General features: G+C 49.6%; 1 protein-coding gene across 2 annotated transcripts in view; it reads left to right on the top strand.

The window, feature by feature from the left end:
* OTOF (otoferlin) overlaps positions 1 to 20,579 on the top strand; it is a 105,239-nt gene that overhangs the window by 3,840 nt on the left and 80,820 nt on the right. For both annotated transcript variants that reach the window (XM_054293462.1, XM_054293463.1), the window contains exons 2-4: positions 2,481 to 2,539; positions 7,312 to 7,400; positions 14,810 to 14,909. In XM_054293462.1, coding sequence (XP_054149437.1) covers positions 2,481 to 2,539; positions 7,312 to 7,400; positions 14,810 to 14,909 — 248 coding nt within the window. The remainder of the gene's footprint in view (positions 1 to 2,480; positions 2,540 to 7,311; positions 7,401 to 14,809; positions 14,910 to 20,579) is intronic.

Here is a 20,579-nt window from a genome sequence, read left to right as displayed (position 1 = left end):
GAAGCGGATCCCGATGGATCCATCCCTTGGATGTGCCTGGAGAGGGATTTGGGCTCATTCCCTCAGATCCATAGGGATAAAAATTCCCCTCCAAAGGCTCTGGTTGTCTTTCCCAAATTCCTTGTATCCAATGAGTAACCGAGGGAGCAGCTCCGTGTGGACTGGGAATTCCAGGGATGATCACTGGGAACCTCCTGGACATGCAGCTGGAATGTTTTGGGATGTGGGAGAGCTCTGGGACCGGAATCCGGTCTGGAATATTCCATGGGATGCAGGAGCCGGCTCGGGATGAGGGGATGGGAAAAATCCGTAAGGATAAATTAGTGGGATGATCCTTCAGGATCTTTCTGGCATGCCATGGATTCCAGAACAGAAAAACAGGAGTTTTCCATGATCTTGGAATCATGGAATGATTTGGGATGAAAGGGATCCTAAAGCTCATCCCAATCCACCCCCACTGAGAGCTCCTCCCTTGTTAGTTTTCCCCCGGAATGCTCTGCTGCCCCTCGCTCCAGGAAAATTTGGGAATACTTCCTGGGAAGTGTCCCGCTGGCTCCTGGTCCTTTCCGAATGATTCCTTAAATCCCTGATGGAATTTTGGCCCTTGGATTAAATCCACGCTGCCCTCAGCCCCATGGGAATCATTCCTTAGGAATAATTCCTGCCTGGAAAGGGGCAGCACCCACGGGAATCATTCCTTGGGAATAATTCCTGCCTGGAAAGGGGCAGCACCCATGGGAATCATTCCTTGGGAAAAATTCCTGCCTGGAAGGAGCAGCCCAGGGCTGTGGGATCCCCATTCCCAAAGGGATTGAAATCCCTGTGGATGTGACACTTGGGGACACAGATCAGGGAATGCTGGACTCAGTCCGAGAGGAGTTTTCCAACCAAAATAATTCCAAAATAATTTTCCATGGTTCCTTCCTTAATCCAGGCCCTGTCCAGCCCTGGGATGGAATAGGATGGGTTCCAGGCACACTGACCCGGAATTCCAGGCCCAGAATGTTTCTGGTTGGCGCTCAGTCCCAAAATCCATTGGGAAAAACTTTTCCAGTGCCTCTGGAAAAGCTTTGGACCCTTGGGCATGGAATGAGGAGCTCAGGATGCCAGCTCCCGGCTGGGATACTCCTCATTCCTCAGGTTTTCCTGGATGGGATTCCCTTCCCCATCCCAGCCACATCCGGCAGTGGGATCTGCCGGAGCTCTTGGGTGGGAGAGGAAGGAGAGAAATCCGGGATAAAACATTCCTGAGGCTGGAGTGGGAAGTGATACTGCTCCTCCTCTCCTAGGAATCCCAAGAACTGCAGCGTTTTCCAAACTGGGGGAAACTGAGGCACGGATGGGATTCTGGATCCATGGGAGCAGCCAGGGAGGGTGGGAGGTGGATCCCGCTCTGGAAGTGGAGGGAAAAGGTGGATTCTGTGGCCAAAATCCACTCCCAAAATCCTGGAATAGCAGGGATTCCTCTCCATCCACAGCTTTGGATTTGGCTCCCAAGGTAATCCCACAGGATTTCCAAGGTATCCTGTGAGGATCCAGAGTGGGGGTTCAGTTTTGCCTTTAGGATTGTCCCGGTTTTCCATCAGGGATTTGGGAATGGGATCCAATCCTGGGACCTCCAAAGTTCTCCTGGATCCATCACAGTTCTGTTTCTCCCCCTCTTTGTTCTGCACATGAAAACAAACCAGGGATGACTTGAGGGATTTCTAGGAATTCCAGTTTTTCAGCCTGGCCTTGGATGAATGGATTCCATGGCCAAAATCCGCTCCCAAAATCCTGGAATATCAGGGATTCCTCTCCATCCACAGCTTGCATTTGGCTCCCACATTCCCAAGGGATCCTGTGAGGATCCAGAGCGGGGGTTCGGGTCAGCTTTGCCTTTAGGATTGTCCTGGTTTTCCATCAGGGATTTGGGAATGGGATCGAATCCTGGGCCATCCAAAGGGCTCCCAGATCCATGAACACATGGAAAAAACCAGGGATGACTCCAGAATTTTTGGGAATTCTGGGTTCTTAGCCTGGCTTTGGGGAAAAGGCAGGAAAACGGGGAATTTATATCACCTGGCTCATTTTTTGGGAAGCTCCAGCAGGATCTGAGCTCTGCTCCAGAGTCGCTTTCCCATGGGAATTCCCACTTCATCCCGTCTTAATTGCATTTGTGTCCGGGGCTAATTAGGGAGCCAGGAGTTAATGGATCACAAGGAGCTGCCAGGAGAGGTTTCCTCTCGGGAATGGGGCCAGGAAATGGGGGATATCACTCATGGATACCCCCTGGAGAACCGGCGGATAACGATTCCACCTTCAGGAAAAGTCGGGATGCTCCTGCATTGGGAGGGGTTGGAGCAGGGAGATGCCACAGGATCAAGGGGTCTCTCCCAGGAGGTGGAATTCCGGTGGAGTTTTTCCATCCAGTGTTCCCAGATCCCAAAATTCCAGGGTTTCCCAGCCCTTTATCCACCTCTTTTCCCTCTTTTTTCCAGGACTTTCCTTCTACACCCGAGTTCTGGAAAACTGTGAGGACGAGGCCAAGTTTGATGAGGTAGGAGAAGTTTTCCATGCTTTTTATCCCAAAAATCTGATTTGTTTTCCCAGGATTCCCTGTCCAAGTGAAAACCCAGGATTCCCAGTCCTGGTGAAATCCCTGGTCCCAATTTTTCTTGGCATCTTCATTGTCTGCTCCAAGGTTTCTCCTGGCAGGGGCCAAACAGGATTCCTGGCTGGACACAGGTGGGAAAATCCCTGTGGAATTTTCCAGGGTGGGGGGATAAATTAAAAACATAAAAATTTCCATGTTTTCTGCCCTGAATTTCAGGAAAAAATGTTCGTCCAAGCTGGGAAAATCCTGCTGGGATTTTGGTTCCATTTTCCTTTGTCTCAGGAGGGAAAAGTTGGGATTTTTTCCTCCTCCGGAAATTCCTTCTTTTTCCTTCAGGCACAGAATTCCCAGTGGAGCGGTGGCTGCCCCTGGACCCCTGGAAGTGTCCAAGGAAAACCCTTGGAGCAAACAGGGATAGGGAAATTTCCCTGCCCATGGAATGGGATGGGATTTAAGTTCCTTTCCTGCCGAAACCATCCCATGAACACTTCCAGGGCTGGAACATCCCAAATTTTTGGGAATTTTTCCCCCTCCAAGCCCCATCCAACTCCATCTCCCACCAGCCCTGTGGGATTTTTTTCCCCTGATTCACCACATGCCATTGGAAAACCATATTTGGGAATGGTTGGGATCATGTTTGGATCAGGAGCTGTGTCCAGCCTGGAATTCCAGAAATTCCAGGGAAGCAAATCCCTCCTGGAGCAGCCACAGGCTCTACAATGCCATGGAGGCATTCCTGGATCAAATCCTTCCTGCCGGGGGAATATCCAGGGAATCTCCACCCTCCTCTGGGCACAGGGAATTCCTGGGAATATTCGGAGTACAAACCACTCGGATTATCCATGGCAGATCCCAAATCCTGGAGCAGGACGGGAGTCAGGCTTTGCTTCCCAGGAATAGGGACAGGACAAGGGGAAACGGCCTCAGGCTTTTCCAGGGAAGTTGAGGCCGGATTTTGGGAATAATTCCTCATGGAACGGGCGGCCAGGCCTTGGGAGGGGCTCCCAGGGAGGTTTGGAGACCCCATCCCTGGAGGTTTCCAAGGAATTCCTGGATGTGACATTCCAGGAATTGTCCTAGTCCCATATCTTGGATTCGATTATCCCAGAGGTTTTTCCCAACATCAATAATCCCTGGATTCTGTGATCTCAGAGCTGAGGAAATCCGTGTTAATTCCCTCTTTTCCTGCCCCCTCTTTTCAATGTTAATTTCCTTTTTTCCTCTTTTCGATGTTAATTCCCTCTTTTCCTGCCCCCTCTTTTCCGTGGTAATTCCCTCTTTTTCTGCCCCCTCTTTCCATAAATCAGGATCCGCCCCCAGGCAGGATTTGGATTTCAAACCCCAGCGGTTTCCATTTGTTTGCTTCTACTCTGTTTCTTTTCCAATTATTTTCTTTTTCATTCCTTAAAGAATTCTGCAAACCCTCTGCTGCCCGGGATCCTGGAATATTCCAGAGGCTGTGCTCAGCTCCCCAATTAATCAGGAATGTTTGTGTTCCGTGCTGAAATCCCGAAGGATTTAATCTTGGAAAGGCTTTTCCTGAAGATCCCTCACAGCCTGGGAGGGAAGGGAATGAAGGAGACCAAATTCCTGGGAGATGGAATTTCCTGGGATAATTTTGAACAGGCTCTGAGGCAGGAGCTGCTCCTGCAAATTCCAGGAAACACAAACCATGGAATTTTGTGTGGGAAGAGACCTAAAAACTCATCCCATTCCAGGGACAGGGACAGAGACACCTTTCCCGATCATTCCAGGAAACACAAACCATGGAATTTTGGATGGGAAGAGATCTTAAAACCCATCCCACTCCAGGGACAGGGACACTTTTCCTGATGCCAGGGTATTTCAAGCCCTGTCCAGTCTGGCCTTGGACACTTCCAGAAATCCAGGGGCAGCCATGACTTTTCTGGGAATTCTGTGCCAGGGCCTTCCCAGTTTCCCATTGTTTTTTCCCAGCACTTGGAAAACCCCTGGGATCAAGCTGTGGCTCCAGCCACGACTTTTCCAGGTTATTTTCCCCCTTTTCCTTTGGTAAATGCCATCCCAGAATTTAGCGAATGCCTGGATGTCACCGCCCACAATTGCTGCCACTTCCTCTGCCTTTCCTTGGATTTGGAGTGGATTTCCTGGGATTTGGTGGATCCCAAAGCACATCCAAAACCTTTTGGATGGAGGTTGGACAGGGACAAGGGAATCTGGCTGGGAAAATTCCCATTTTTCCCCTCCTCTCTCTGGGAAATCTCCTGGTGCAGAGCACTGAAAAGTGGGAATAGGAAAACTCCTCAGGCCAGAGAGGCGTTCCTGCATAATTCCTTCCTGGAAAGGGCTGTCCAGTGGTGGAATTCCCAGAGGGATTTCAATCCACATGGATGTGGGGACATGGATTAAGGGTGGCCCCTGCAGTGCTGGGAATTCTTGGATTCGGTTATCTCCAAGGATTTTTCCAACTCCTTGATTCCATAACCTTGGGATTTCCGGGTGATTTGACCACCGGATCCAATCCCTGGAGCATCAAAACGTTTGGGAAAAAACAGGGAGAAAGCAGGGGAAGGACTAAACTCCATCCCCACATGGAATAAACCAGGAAAAATCCTCCTGCAGGATCCTTTGGTGCCATTTCCCATTTCCCTTTATATCCCAATAATTTTCCCTTTGCTTCCTTGACTCTGCAGACCAATTAAAACCAGGAATAAATAGCTCGGGAAGTGCTGAGGAGGCATCGGTTCCTTCCTGGGAATCTGCTGGATGAGCAAATTCTCTTCCCGTGGTTTTCAATCCTGCTCTGCTGCTCCTGGGAGGGATCCTGGATCCCGGATCCGCTGCCTCTGGCACGTTCCCAACCCGGGGTGCACCAGGAGTGGCTTGGGAAGGGGGGATTTGGGAGTTGTGGGGGTTTGGAAATCCGTGAATCCAGAGGGTTGGGCTGACAGAGGGATTTGCCTTGGGAAGCAAAAAACAAAAAAAGAAGAAAGGGATCATATTTTGTGGAATCATGGAACGGTTTGGGAGGGGAGGGAAATTAAGGATCATCCAGTTCCAACTGTGACAGCTCCCACTATCCCAGGATGCTTCAGCCTTTCCTTGGAGACTTCCAGGGACCCAGGGATTCTCTGGGAATTCCAGCCCAGCCAGGAATCCCTTCCCAAGATCCCATAATCCCAAGCTCCCCTTTCCCACTGGAAGCCATTCCCTGGCTCTTGCCCCTCCAGCCCTTGTCCAAATTCCAGCTCTCCTGGAGCCCCTTTGGGATGGGGAAGTGGCTCCAAGGATTCCCTGGATCCTTCCCTGATCCAGCTGCACATTCCCAGCTCTCCCAGCCTGACTCCATATTCCCATCCTGATCCAATGTCTGTATTCATATTTTCTACATGTGAATCCATGGAATATTTGGCACTGGGCACATCCTTAGTGGCATCCATGTGAAACATCCCTGCTGCCTTTTTCCTGGGAAAAGAGGCCTTTCTCCATCCCCTCCACTGCTGCTCCCTGGGGTACTCCTGGCTCATCCCTCTCCTCCTTTTCCCAAAATGATCCTGGCTCATCCATCTCCTCCTTTTCCCAAAATCCTCCTGGCTCTTTCCTCCCCTTTTCCCAAAATGGTTCTTGCTCATCCCTCCCCTCTTTTCCCCAAAATAATTCTGGCTCTTCCCTCCCTTTTTCCAAACTGGTCCTGGCTCATCCCTCTCCTCCTTTTCCCAACCAATCTTAGCTCACCATCTCTTCCTTTTCAAAAAATCCTCTTGGCTCATCCCTCCCCTCCTTTTCCCAACTGATCCTGGCTCATCCCTCTCCTCTTTTCCAAAAACCCTCCTGCCTCTTCCCTCTTCTTTTCACAACCAATCCTGGCTCATCCATCTCCTCCTTTTCCCAACCAGTCCTGGCTCTTTCCTCCTGTTTTCCCAAGTAATCCTGCCCATCCTTCTCCTCCTTTTCCCTAAACTCTCCTGGCTCTTCCCTCTCCTTTTCCCAGCTGATCCTGGCTCATCCCTCTCCTCCTTTTCCCACAATGATCCTGGCTCTTCCCTCTTCTTTTCCCAACAAATCCTGGCTCATCCATCTCCTCCTTTTCCAAAAATCCTCCTGGCTCTTCCCTCCCCTTTTCCCAAGTGGCATTGGCTCATCCCTCTCCTCCTTTTCTCACCTGATCCTGCCTATCCCTCTCCTCCTTTTCCCAAAGTGCTCCTGGATCTGCCTTCTCCTCCTTTTCCCAATGAACTTTGGTTATCCATATCCTCCTTTTCCCAAAATACTTTTGGCTCATCCCTCTCCTTCTTTTCCCAAAAAACTCCTGTCTCTTCCCTCCCCTTTTCCCAATGAACCTTTGTTCATCCCTCTCCGTCTTTTCCCAAAATGCTCCTGGATCTGCCCTCTCCTTTTCCCAACGAACTTTTGCTCATTCCTCTCCTCTTTTTCCCTCACGGTTCTTCCCTTTTCCCAACTGATCCTGGCTCATTGCTCTCTTCATTTTCCCAAAATCCTCCTGGCTCTTCCCTCCCCTTTTCCCAATGAACCTTTGTTCATCCCTCTCCTCCTTTTTCCAAAACTCTCCTGGCTCTTTTTTCCCCTTTTCCCAACTGACTCTGGCTCATCCCTCTCCTCCTTTTCCCAGCTGATCCTGGCTCATCCCTTTCCTCCTTTTCCCAGCTGATCCTGGCTCATCCCTCTCCTCCTTTTCCCAAAGCACTCCCGGCTCATCCCTCTCCTCCTTTTCCCAGACTTTTCGCTGGCCGGTGGCGACCAACATCGATGGGAATGAGATCCTGGAGATCCAAGTGTTCAACTACAGCAAAGTCTTCACCAACAGGTGAGTCCCTCCTTCCCACGGCCCACGTGGATCTCATCCCGCGGGAAGAGGCAGCTCTGCTTCCGTTTGGAGGCAGGAGGGAATTCCCAATTTCCTGGGAATTTCTGGTGTCAGGGGGTGAGGAATCCACCCCAGGAATTCTGCGGTGCTCAGCACTGAGTTTTTCCCAAGTTGTGCTGATTGTTTCCATGAAATTTCCGTGTTTTGAAGAAATTTTTTGGGTGGATTGTCCAGATGCAAGTTGATGCTGGAAATTTTCCTGGATTTTCTAGTTCCTGTGGGTGTTGGGTTGATTGTGTCCAGGGAAGCTGGGGCTGCTCCATCCCTGCAAGTGTCCAGGGAAAGGTTGGATGAGGCTTGGAGCCACCTGGGATAGTGGGAAGGGTTGGCCTTGGAATGGGATGGGATTTAAGGTCCCTTTCCACATGGATCCATGAGGACACCTGGAAAAGAGATGGATCCAGAGAATCCTTGGAGCCACTTCCCGATCCAAAAGGGGGTCCAGGAGAGCTGGAATTTAGGCAAGGGCTGGAGGGGCAGGAGCCAGGGAATGGCTTCCAGTGGGAAAGGGGAGCTTGGGATTGTGGGATCTTGGGAAGAGATTCCCAGGTGGGAGGGTGGGGAGGAGAAGAGAGTAGCTGATGCTGGGAAAATCCCTCCAGAAATGCTGGGAATATATGGAATAGGAAATTGCATTAAGACAAAGCAGCGCTGGAACTCCAGCAAATCCTCCTTTTCCAGGGATAAATTGGAGGAGAAGGAGAGTGGAGAGGAAGGAGAGAGTTGGGAATGTCCCTTCAGGATTGCTGGGTATATTTGGAATAGGAAATCCCACAAAACTGAGGAAGTGTCGGAATCCCAGCCCGTTTTCCTTATCCAGGATTAAGTTGGATAAGGTCATGATATTTTTGGGGACAACCCTTCAGGAATGCAAGGAATAAGCAGGAAAATAAATTCCATTAACACAGGGGAGTGCTGGAACTCCGGCCTGTCCTCCAAATCAGCTGGGGGAGAGGAGGGAGAATTTTGGGAACATCCATCTGGGGATGCAAGGAATAAGCAGAAAAAGAAATTCCATTAAAACAGGGCAGTGCTGGAGCTCCAGCCCATCCTCTGAATTAGTTGGAGGAGAGGGGAGAAGAGGGAGAATTTTGGGAATATCCCTCTGGGAATGCGGGTAACAATGCAGGAAAAGAATTCCCGTGGTCTGTAATTCCAGCCCATCCTCCTTGCCCAGAAAGAGTTGGAAGAGGGAGGAGGGAGAGGATTGGGAATACACCTCCAGGAAGGCAGAGAATGTCTGGAATAGGAATTCCCATAAAACAGAGGCAGAGCTGGAGCTCCAAATCCGCTGGAGGAGGAAGAGGAGGAGGGAGAGGCTTGGGAAAGCTGATCTGGGCGCTCCATGAATAATTCACGAGCAGCTGATGAAGGCTATTGATCAAAGGCCTGGAAAAAGGCGGGATACCTGATCCAGGGCGTGATCCAGACCCTCCGGAGTGAGCAGGGAGTCACGTCCCGGCGGCTCCCTTTGTTCCCTGTGCCTGTGGCTGTCACCAGCAGACAATTCCCGGGAATGTGATCCCAGTTTGGGCTCATCCAGGTGCCTCTGGATCCTGGTGGGTTCATCCCGGCTCCGGAGGGTCCCTGGGAGCATTCCCAGGGTGCTGAGTATCCAAAGAAAAGGGATGAGGGAGAAGCTCCTAACTCCCCCAGATAGGCAACAGCATCCCAAAAATCCTGCCCCCAGCTCCTGAATTGGGAATTTCCAGGCTGGGAATCTCTCCAGGGCACATTCAAAGCATCCAGGAGTCACATCCTGCCCGTGGGTCATTCCCATGTGGAAATTCCCACTGGGAAAGCTTCACATGAGAGCAGGATGAAAAATTGTGGGGCCTCCACATCCTGAATAAAACCTGGGAGATTCCCATGGCACGGAATAATCCATCAAAACCCCTCCTGGAAAATCCTGGTGTGAGGTGGGATGGCCTGGTGGGAATACTGGGATCCTGCTGGAATTCGGGTGTTTTCCATGGTCTCCTGGGAGACCTTCAGAACCACTCCAGGGTGGGAGAAAGTCCCTGGGATGTTCTCCCATGGTTCTGTGCCCTGGGAGAGGCTGGATGGAGGAAATTTGAAATCCTAATTCTTTTTGGGATTTGAGCAGAAAAAGCCACCACAGGACACTCCTGAGGGATGTGGGAATGGGAATCACACTCAGGAGAGGGGAAGATCCAGGGAAAAAAGCAGAGACACAACCAGGGATGGATCCAAGAGGCAGCCGTGATCCAGGGCCTACAGAGCCTGTGGTCCCATTCCCAAACTTTTGGGACTTTTGGAACTTTTGAGCCTTTCCAAGCAGGTTTTCCTTGTGTAGAAAACAGGGATAACACCAGGCAGAGATCCCAATCCTTAAGGAATGTGCACAAAACCCAAGACCTTTTCTCTGGGGGGTTCTGTCTCCTCCTTGTCCCTGTTTTCCTCTGGAGCAGCAATGGGATCTGGCCAAAGGCCCAAAGCCACATTCCAAACCCGGAGCAGAGATAATTTCCCTATGGAAAACCCATCCTGTGGAGAAGAGGTGGGAGCTGCTCCGTTACCTGACAGGGACACAAAGATCTGGATTCCAAAGGGTTAAATCCATCCCTGGAGTGTCCAGGATGGAAACAGAGCTTGGTCCCGTCCTTTGGTCCTTTGTTTTTCTCCAGCCATGGAGATCCTGGCAGAGTTCGAGTCCTTTGTGTTTCCAGAGGGATCTTTGTTTCATCTGTGGAAAATTATCTGGGAAAATAATCTGTGGAAAATTATCTGGAAAATCATCCGTGGAAAATTAACTGGAAAAATAATCAGTGGAAAAATTTCCAGATAATCATCTGCAGAAAATTATCCACAAAAATAATCTGTGGAAAATTATCCAGAAAATAATATGTGGAAAATTTTCCAGAAAAATCATCTGCAGAAAATTATCCAGAAAAATAATCAGTGGGAAATTATCTGGAAAAAATCATCCATGGAAAATTATCCAGAAAAAGAATCTGAGATTTATCTGGAAAAATAAGATGTGGAAAATTATCCAGAAAAATAATCCATGGAAAATTATCCGGAAAAATCATCTGCGGAAAATTATCTGGAAAAATAGTCAGTGGAAAATTATCTGGAAAAAATAATCCACATAAAATTGTCCAGGAAAATAGTCAGTGGAAAATTATCCAGAAAAATCATCTGTGGAAAATTATCCAGGAAAATTGTCCACAGAAAATTACCCAGAAAATCATCCATGGAAAATTATCTCCTGCTGGAGCAGGAGAATGGAAAAAATTAACTCCAGATCTGGAGGGTTCCTTGTTGTCTGACTGCCCTCCCCACACGGAGCAGTTATGTGGGATTTTGGGATGGAATTCCTGGCTGTGAAGGGCTAGGATGGAATTCCCAGGGAAGCTGTCTCATCCCTGGAAGTTCCCAAAATATGTTGGATAGGGCTTGGAGCAATCTGGGATTGTAGCAGGTCGGGGTTGGAGTGGGATCAGCTTTCAGGTCCTTCCCACCCAAAGCATTCCAGGATTCCAGGGTGGAATTCTCGGTGCTCAATCCCTGCCTGGAGCCCCTCATGTGTGACCCCTTCAGCTCCGGCTGTGTTGGATTTTGTGGAATTTTTCATTTCCGGATCCAAACTTGGAGCAACACCGATCCAAACATGGAGCATGAGCCTGAGCACACCCAAACTGAAAATCTCATCCCAAATTAAATTTCCTGTCAGGAAAAAATCCGTACCCAGGCTGACTTTACTCATTATCCACTCGCCTTCCAAACAAAAAATAATTCCTATTTATTGGGAATTTCTGCAAAAGTTTCCTGAAGTAAAAAGGGGGAACAAACTTCACTTGCCTTCCAAAGAAAAAATAATTTCTGTTTATTGGGAATTTTTGCAAGAGTTTTCTGAAGGAAAAAGGGGGAAGAAACTTGGCTGGAGCAACTTTTAGTACCTGCAGGCTGCTGAGGTGGAGCAGCTGGAGTGTCCCACATTTCTCCAGGTATTCCAGGAAAAAAATGAACGGTAATTACGGATTCCTGTAAGTGGTGGGAAGGGGATAATTAGGAGGGAAGTGCTTTTGGAAGCTCTATTTCCATGGTCTGAGACAATTCCAGATGAAGCTGCAATTTGGTTGGAGAGGGGAAAAAAGGCTCCAGAGAAAGCTCCAGGTAGGAGTTGCAAGAAGAAGGAGCTGGAATTAATCGGGATTGCCCAAGCAGGGGTTTGGAAATCCGTGGAACAGCTGCAGGTTCCAAATTGGAATGGGCACCTTCCACTAACCCAGGGCGCTCCAAGCCCCATCCAACCTGGCCTTGGGCAATTCCATGAGGGTTCTGCAGGTTAATTCCCTGGAAAAGGGGACAAAAGGTGTGGAATTCCTCTGCATTCCTTATCCCACCTTTCCAGGGGTTTCTGGAAGTGGGGAACAAACTGGGATGGAGGTCGCAGGGTTTGGCTCTTGTCAGTTCCAGGGGATGGATGGATGGATGGATGGATGGATGGATGGATGGATGGATGGATGGATGGAGGGATGGATCCATGGAGGGATGGATCCATGGATGGATGGCTAGATGAATGGATCCATGGATGAATAGATGGATCCATGAATGGATGGATGGATGGATGATGGGATGGATCCATGCATGGATGGTGGGATGGATTCATGGATGGAGGGAGGGATCCATGGATGGATTCACGGATGCATGGATGGATTCGTGGATCCATAAATGGATGGAGGGATGGATCCATGGATGGAGATGTCATTCCCAAAAAAAGAGCCTCTCCCTGGCTTCAGGAACACTCCTTGCCCATGGATCAAACAGCATCCAAAGTGTGAGGGAGCAGAGGCAGAAAAATGGGATTTCCTGGGCTGGAGGATGCTCCTGGCACAGACACCTGAAATTCTGGCCCTTGGAAAACTTCAGTGCTGGCAAAGCCTGACCGGATTCATGGGATTCACCATCCCCACAGTGTCCCTGGAGTCGCCCCAGGGATACAGGAGAGGCATCCCTGGAAGTTGGGATACACCATGAGGGCAAATCCTGGTGTGTCCCGGGGTTTGGAGCATCCCTGGCTCCCTGATCCCGGGATTTGAGCGAGCTCCAGGTGCTGAACCAGCCTGGTTGGAGTTGGAAACCAGAGCTGCTCCTCAGGGCTGATAAAATTACGGATGACCCAGAAAATTTCCCTTTTTTCCATCAGCAGAAACAGCGGGGAAGGGAGGGAGCAGGGCCCTGATGAATTATGGAACACTCGGAATTGAACGGCGGCTCAGACAGGTCCTGAATTTTTAATTCTGTCTTGCTCGGATCCTGCCGGGGGGAGCGTCCCGGGAAGGATCCCAGGAAGGACAGGAGCTTCTCTGGGGAACCTGTGCCACCTCCACAGCCAGGAATTCCTTCCCAAGGTCCCTTCTGTCCCTTCCCTCTGCTGCAGGGCTTGGAATCGCTCTGGTTTTGTCAGGGATTCATGGAATGCTTTGGGTGGGAAAGGACCTTAAGGATTGTCTCATTCCAGCTTTGACACCTTCCACTGTCCCAGGGTGCTCCAAGCCCTGTCCAACTTGGCCTTGGACACTGCCAGGGATCCAGGGATTCTCTGGGAATTCCAGCCCAGCCAGGAATTCCTTCCCAAGGTCCCACCTGTCCCCTTCCCTCTGCTACAGGGCTTGGAATGGCTCTGAGTTACGTGGTTTTGTCAGGGATTCATGGGATGGAAAGGACCTTAAGGATTGTCCCGTTTCAACCCTGACACCTTCCACTATCCCCGGGTGCTCCAAGCCTGTTCCAACCTGTCCTTGGACATTGCCAGGGATGCAGGGATTCTCTGGGAATTCCAGCCCAGCCAGAAATTCCTTCCCAAGATCCCACAATCCCAAGCTCCCTTTTCCCACTGGGAGCCATTCCCTGTGTCTGTCCTTCCATGCCTTGTCCCCAGTCCCTCTCCAGCTCTCCTGGAGCCCCTGGAGGCCCTGGAAGGAGCTCTGAGCTCTCCCTGGATCCTTCCTTTCTCCAGCTGGTCATTCCCAGCTCTTCCCAGTCCTTGGAGCAGCTCCAGGGCCTCCTCTGGACTCGTACCAGCAGCTCCAGATCCCAATGTTGGATCCTGAATCTGGAGCAGCTCTGCAGGGAAAATATCCCAGGAGGAATTTGCCTTTTCCTTCCTCAGCCCTCTCCAGGCATTGAGCACCTGGGAGCCAAAAGCCCCTGGATCCACCTGGATCCAAGAGGAGCAGGGAATGTTCTGGATTCCAAACAGGTTAAAAAAACAGAGAGAGCTGCAGGAATCTGGGCCCTGAAGGCTCCAGTCCTGAGGCAAAGCTGGAATTGGCCTGGATGATCCTCGTGGGAGCCTTCCATCTCAGGATATTCCATGGAATAAACCCAAGGAATGCTTTCAAAAACAAAAGTGCTGCTGCTTTGGCAGAAAGGGAATAATGTTGTTTGCAAAACCCCGAAATCCAGGTGGATACAGCAGCTTTTTCCTCATCTTGGAGAAGAAGAAGGACGTTTCCGTGGGATGCATTATTTCTTCTGGGCTGGGAATTCAGGAGCAAACAAAGGAAAGATTTTCCTGTTCCATATCCTGCGGGGCACCTTGAAGACAGAGCTCTGCAGGGATGGATCCGTGCTTGGAATGTGGAAAATGAGGGATGGAGGTGGAAATCCTGCAGGGACCTGGAGGGGCTGGAGAGTGTCCAGAGAAGGGAACGGAGCTGGGAAGGGAATGGAGCCCCAGGAGAGGCTGAGGGAGCTGGGAAGGGGCTCAGCCTGGAGAAAAGGAGGCTCAGGGGGGACCTTTTCCCTCTCCACAACTCCCCGGGAGGAGCCAGAAGGGACTGGGATCTGTTCCCTGGGAACAGGGACAGGATGAGAAGGCATGGCCATGGGGAGGTTCAGGTTGGATTTTGGGAACAATCCCTTCAAGTCATTGGAGCTTGGAGCCACCTGGGATGGTGGAAGGAATCAGGATCATCTCCAAGGTTCAGTCCCACCCAAAGCATTCCATGATTCCATGACGTGGTGCAGATGGATGAGGAGCAATCCCTGCTCCTTGTTTGAATCACCAGCATGGAAATTTAGGGATATCACACAATTAAAGGTGCCCACTGTGGAGATTCCATATGGAAAAGTCTTTGGGATCCCCCAGTGGTATCCCAGGAATTTAGGAGTGATGGTTCCCAAATCTCCTTCTTTCCTATTCCCTTGGAATGGTTCCTCTCTCAGCTTCTCCTTTTTTCCATCACCTCCACTGAGCCTCAATCTAGGATCTCACCTCTCCCTCTTCCTAAGGAAAACAGGAAGCAAATCCCTTTTCCAGTGAAAACTTGGTCCTGGTGGGTGAGAACTCCTGGGATTCCCTGTCCTTTGCTCCGCAGGCTCATCGGGACGTTCCGGATGGTCCTGCAGAAGGTGGTGGCGGAAGGGCAGCTGGAGGTGACGGACACACTCATCGATGACAACAATTCCGCCATCCAGGTGGGTCACTGAGGGGGACATTCCCATCATTCCCGGATCCGTGTATCCGTGTCTCTGCGGCATCTGTGGGATCAGGGATATTGGTGTTCCGTGCCTTGATCCCGTTACTCCTGCTCTGAAGGGATGAGGCGGCCGGGAATGTCCAGAGGGTGCAAAGCGAAACTTGGGCTGGAAAAGAGTGGGAAGTTGGGATGGGGGAAAAGCAGGGATGGACCTGATTTGATCTGTGCATGGACAGGAGAAGCAGAGTGCAGGGTGGAATCGCTGAATTCCAGATGGGATTTATTGGGAAGGGAATTAAATCCGATCCCATTCCAATCCTGACACCTCCCATCATCCCAGGGTGATCCAACCTGGCCTTGGACACTGCCAGGGATCCAGGGATTCTCTGGGAATTCCAGCCCAGCCAGGAATCCCTTCCCAAGATCCCACCATCCCAAGCTCCCCTTTCCCACTGGAAGCCATTCCCTGCCTCCTGCCCCTCCAGCCCTTGCCCAAATTCCAGCTCTCCTGGAGCCCCTTTGGGATGGGGAAGCGGCTCCAAGGATTCCCTGGATCCTTCCCTGATCCAGCTGCACAATCCCAGTCTGGGATTGGATCCATCCCCATCACAACTCCTCTCTGAGAAGGAATTTTGGGAACAAGGGGGTTCACTGGGAATCTCAGGACTCCAGGAAGGGTGTCCCTTCCTCCTTCCTCCATTTTCCATCCCAAATTCCATAAAAATCCCTCTGGATGGATCCTGAGTGTCATTTATCAAGGAATCATGGAATGGTTTGGGTTGAAATGGACCTTAAAGCTCATCCAGTTCCATGCTCTGGCTGAGAGCAGGGATAGGGGGAATATTGGGAAGAAATTCCTGGCTGGGAGGGTGGGAAGGAGCTGGGCTGGAATTCCCAGAGAAGCTGTGGCCACTCCTGGATCCCTGGGAATGTCCAAGGCCAGGCTGGATGGGGCTTGGAGCAGCCTCGAACAGTGGGAATTGTCAGGGTTGAAATGAGATTGGATTTAAGGTCCTTTCCCACCCGAATCAGTCTGGGATTCCAGTATCCCATCCCAAGCCCTGGCCAGGCCAGGAGGCCATCAGGAATTACTTTGCCACCAGAAATTTGGGATGATTCAACTTCCATCCATTGATTTCCCTCTCTGCCCTTTGTGACACCAAATGATCCTAAAAAATTGGGATTTTCCTCCTTTGGAGAGTGATTTTCATCAGGCAAATTCCCAATAACCCAGCAAGCAGCTGTAATTATTTTTCCCAAGCACATCTGCACTCCTTGCACTTCCCCTCCCTCCTCAGGACTGCATTCCTGGTTTTCATTTGTTCCGCTCCCTCCTTCCCCCCCAGGAGAAGCCGCTTAATGAAATCCTGCTCTCCTCCCTGACAATTCCAAGAATTCCCCTCACCCGTCCCTGTCCTTGGTGCTGGATGAGGCGGCGGCTTCCCGGGAAAAAGAAGGGGGGGAGGCTGATTTTTAATGGAACCCCCGGGGTTGGATATCAGGATCAGAAATTGCAGCGTCTCCAAGCCAGTTCCTAAACTCTGTTTCCATGGGAAACGGCTCCCGGGAGGTGGGAATGCAGCGAGGGAAGCGACGGCTGCCCCAAAAAGGGAAAGATTTTTCCAAAAAGGGGGAGATTTTCCCCTCGGGATGGGGGCTCGGGGCTCCCAGACCCGGGGAGGGGGTCGTTCTCATCCTGGTTTTCCCAGAGGGGTGTGGAAATTGTGGAATTCCAGGTGAGGAGGTGCCACAGGGATTTTCCGTGTGATCCAAGGGTTTGGGAAAACAGTCAGAGTCCAGAGGTGAGCACGGAGCTGCTCCAGGGCTGGGAGAGCTGGGAATGTGCAGCTGCATGAGGGAAAAATCCAGGGAATCCTTGTAGCTGCTTCCCCATCCCAAAGGGGCTCCAGGAGAGCTGGGATTTGGGAAAGGACTAGAGGGAGCCAGGGAATGACTTCCCACTGGGAAAGGGGAGCTTGAGATTGTGGGATCTTGGGAAAGAATTCCTGGCTGGGCTGGAATTCCCAGAGAATCTCTGGATCTCTGGCAGTGTCCAAAGATGGATTTCAATCACCCTGGGATGGTGGGAAGTGTCCCTGGGATGGGATTGAAAGTCCATGGATCCCATCCAAACCATTCCAGGATTCTGGGATCAAGGACACTCAGGATCTATCCCGAGGGATTTTTATGGAATTCAGGGATGGAAAAGGGAAGAGAGACCCTCCCTGGAGTCCTGAGATTCCCACTGAACCCCCTTGTTCCTGAAATTCCTTCTCAGAGAGGAGTTGGGATGGGGCTGGATCCAACGCCAGGCTGGGAGAGCTGGGAATGTGCAGCTGGATCAGGGAAGGATCCAGGGAATCCTTGGAGCCGCTTCCCCATCCCAAAGGGGCTCCAGGAGAGCTGGGATTTGGGCAAGGGCTGGAGGGGCAGGAGCCAGGGAATGGCTTCCAGTGGGCAAGGGGAGCTTGGGAAGGAATTCTGGGCTGGGCTGGAATTCCCAGAGAATCCCTGGATCCCTGGCAGTGTCCAAGGCCAGGTTGGAGCACCCTGGGATGGTGGGAGGTATTTGAGTTGGAATGGGATCGGATTTAAGGTCCTTTCCCACCCATCCCGAGGCAATTTCTGGGAACAGCCTCATTTTTCCATAATGGAACCCAAAAGAAAATTTGGAAATTGTTTTCCTTTTTTCTGGGCTGCCTGAGAACCATCCCTGGCAGCTCCCACCCTCCCTCCTGGCTTTATTGCCTTCTCCAGGAGATTAAAAGCTCTGGGAACGCTGGAGCCAGGAGCAAAATTCCGGCTGTGTCCATTCTCCTACAACAGAAAAGCCAGGATGGCTCAGAATTAATTTTTTTTTCTCAACAGCAGGAAAAAATTCCATTAAAAATCAATTTAAAATCCCCAGGGAAAGATCAACCCCTCCCAGCTCTGCAGGAATTTTTCTCCTTGATGTTCTTTTCCATTCCATTGTTTCCAACTGGAATTTCTCCTAATTCCAACCCACATCCTCCTAATTGCCCTTCCAAGGTGTGATCCCACTCATCCCACAGATCTTTCACTTTCTTATAGCCTTAATTTTTCCTGCCTTGAAAGGGTTTTTAACTCCTAAATCCAGCTGGAAAAGGAGCTTTTAAACCCAAAATGTCTGAAAATGTGAAAAAACTGAATATTCCAACTTTGATCCCAGTTTTTCTTTTTTTTTCTTTTTTTTTTTTTATGTTTTCCTATAGCTTTGGGGGGAAAATTAGGTGTGATTGACTAGAATTTGGATTTTGAAAAAAAAAAAAAAAGATGATAAATCAATCAAAACCTTCCCCCAGATCTCCATTCCCAGCTGGGACTGAGTCACCCTTCGGCTGCCGCGTGTGGGATGCACAGAATCCCTCTGGAATTGTTGCTCTTTTCCCAAATCTTGGACTTTCCACCCTTCCAGTGTCCCCTTGTTTGGAGCAGGGCAGGAGGCTGCACCTCCCCTTAAACATAAACATGGAAAAAGGAGGATTTCTGTGAGAAATTTCCCCAGCCCCCACTTTTTAACATTTTATTTTTCTTTTATTTTACTTTTTTTCTTTTTTTTTTTTTTTACTAAAATCAGTTGGTTTTGAACCCAAAATAACAGATAATTTCTCCATGGAAGCAGAGTGGAGGTGGAAAAGTGCTTTTTTTCCTTGTACTTTAATCTTGTCAGCAGATGATGGGCTTTCAAAAGAGGCATTTTCCAGGAGAATGAACTGGGAATTGCTTTTTGGCTTTTTTATTTTTTTCCCCCAAATTGCTTTGTCCGAATCTGAGCTTTTAGAAAGATTTTGACCACGAGAGCAAAGGCAGTGGGATGAAATCTCATGGATTTGATTCCATTTGGAATGCAGGGAAAGATTTTAGGTAGAAAAAAGGAAATATTTTGGGGAGAAAAAAGGGAGAGATTTGAAGGAGAAAAAGGAAAGATTTTAGAGAGAAAAAAGGAAAGATTTGAGGGGGAAAAAGGAGAAGATTTTAGGGAGAAAAGGGAAAGATTTTAGGGAGAAAAGGGGAAATATTTTAGGGAGAAAAAATGAAATACTTTACGGAAAAAAAGGAAAGATTTGAGGGAGAAAAAAGGAAATGTTTTAGGGAGAAAAAGGGGGAAGATTTGAGGGAGAGAAAAGGAAAGATTTTAGGGAGAAAAAAAGGAAATATTTTAGGGAGAAAAAGAAAAGAAAGATTTTAGGGAGAAAAAAAAGGAAATATTTTAGGGAGAAAAAAGGAAAATAGGGAGAAGAAAAGGAACTATTTTAGGGAGAAAAGGGGAAAGATTTTTGAGAGGAAAAAGGAAATATTTTAGGAAGAAATAAAGGAAAGATTTTAGGGAGAAAAAAGGGAAAGATTTTAGGGAAAAAAAGGGAAATATTTTAGGGATAAAAAAGGGAAATAAGGAGAAGAAAAGGAACTACTTTAGGGAGAAAAAAAGAAAGATTTTAGGGAGATAAAGGGAAATATTTTAGTGAGAAAAATACTTGAAAGCTCCAAACTCAAATTTGCTGCAACCTGGAGTAAGTTGGGAATGGCCACACGGAAAAGGGAGACGAACTTACTTGGAGCTGGTTCATCCAAGGAGGTTTAGATCTGAGATTGGATGTGGGATTTTGGGAAGGAATTCCTGGCAGGGCTGGAATTCCCAGAGAAGCTGTGGCTGCCCCTGGATCCTTGGGAGTGTCCAAGGCCAGGTTGGACATTGGGGCTGGAGCACCCTGGAAGTGAAATGGGATGAATTTTAAGGTCCTTTCCCACCAAAAGCATTCCAGGATTCTGTGATCCATGAGAAGCTTGAGATGGAGCTTAGACACAGCCAGTGCCAGGTCCCTTCGTGTCCCCAAGCCCCACCTGGGCTGGTCATGGCCAGACTGGGAGATCCAAACCAGAACCAATCCAAAACTCCTCAAAGATACTTATTCCTAAAAAAATCCTGCCCAGCCTGGAGACAGGACCAGGCTGGAGTGAAGCACCACAAATCCATGGATTAGCGGTATTCCAGGGTAGAATTCCCAACAAAGTGGTGGACCAGGGAAAACAGCTCCACCAGGAACCGGCTCCATCTGCTCCTGGTGTCTCCAGCTGCTCTCAGGTTTTGTGGTTTTTCCTGGCTTTTCCTTCTGCTAGCTCTGCTGCTGCTGGTCTGGGATGTACCAGGAATTCCAGTGAACCAGGACCATGGTCAGATCCCTCTCTGGCCCAAAGCTGCTCTCCAGGTGTCCCGATGTTGGAGCCCTGGATGCTGGGAATTCCAGACTTTCTGTGCTGACACACTCTGACCCCCAGGAGAGCACTGCATCTGACCTGAGGCTGTGGAGAAGCTTCCAGAACTGATTGAGAGCACTGGGATTGTGGGTGTGAAGTTGGGTAGAAGTGTGTGATGTCACAGGGTGGAAAACTTGGAGCTTGGGGTTTTAGAATATGGTAATAAATATGGGGCAAGATGGAGGTTTTAGGGTAGTGGCCGGTCCGTCTTCATCACCTTCTTCTTCATCTTCTTCATCTTCTTCTTCACCAACTTTTCACCTTCTTCACCTTCTTCACCAACTTCATCTTCTTCTTCACCTTCTTCTTCACCTTTTTCACCAACTTCATCTTCTTCTTCACCTTCTTCTTCACCTTTTTCGTAACCTTCTTCACCTTCTCCTCCAAGGGT

Source organism: Melozone crissalis, unplaced genomic scaffold (genome assembly GCF_028551555.1).
Source record: "Melozone crissalis strain CALT ecotype California unplaced genomic scaffold, PUWL_Pcris_2 ptg000150l_1, whole genome shotgun sequence".
Classification (NCBI taxonomy): Eukaryota; Metazoa; Chordata; class Aves; order Passeriformes; family Passerellidae; genus Melozone; species Melozone crissalis.
This window is presented reverse-complemented; position numbering and strand designations above follow the sequence as displayed.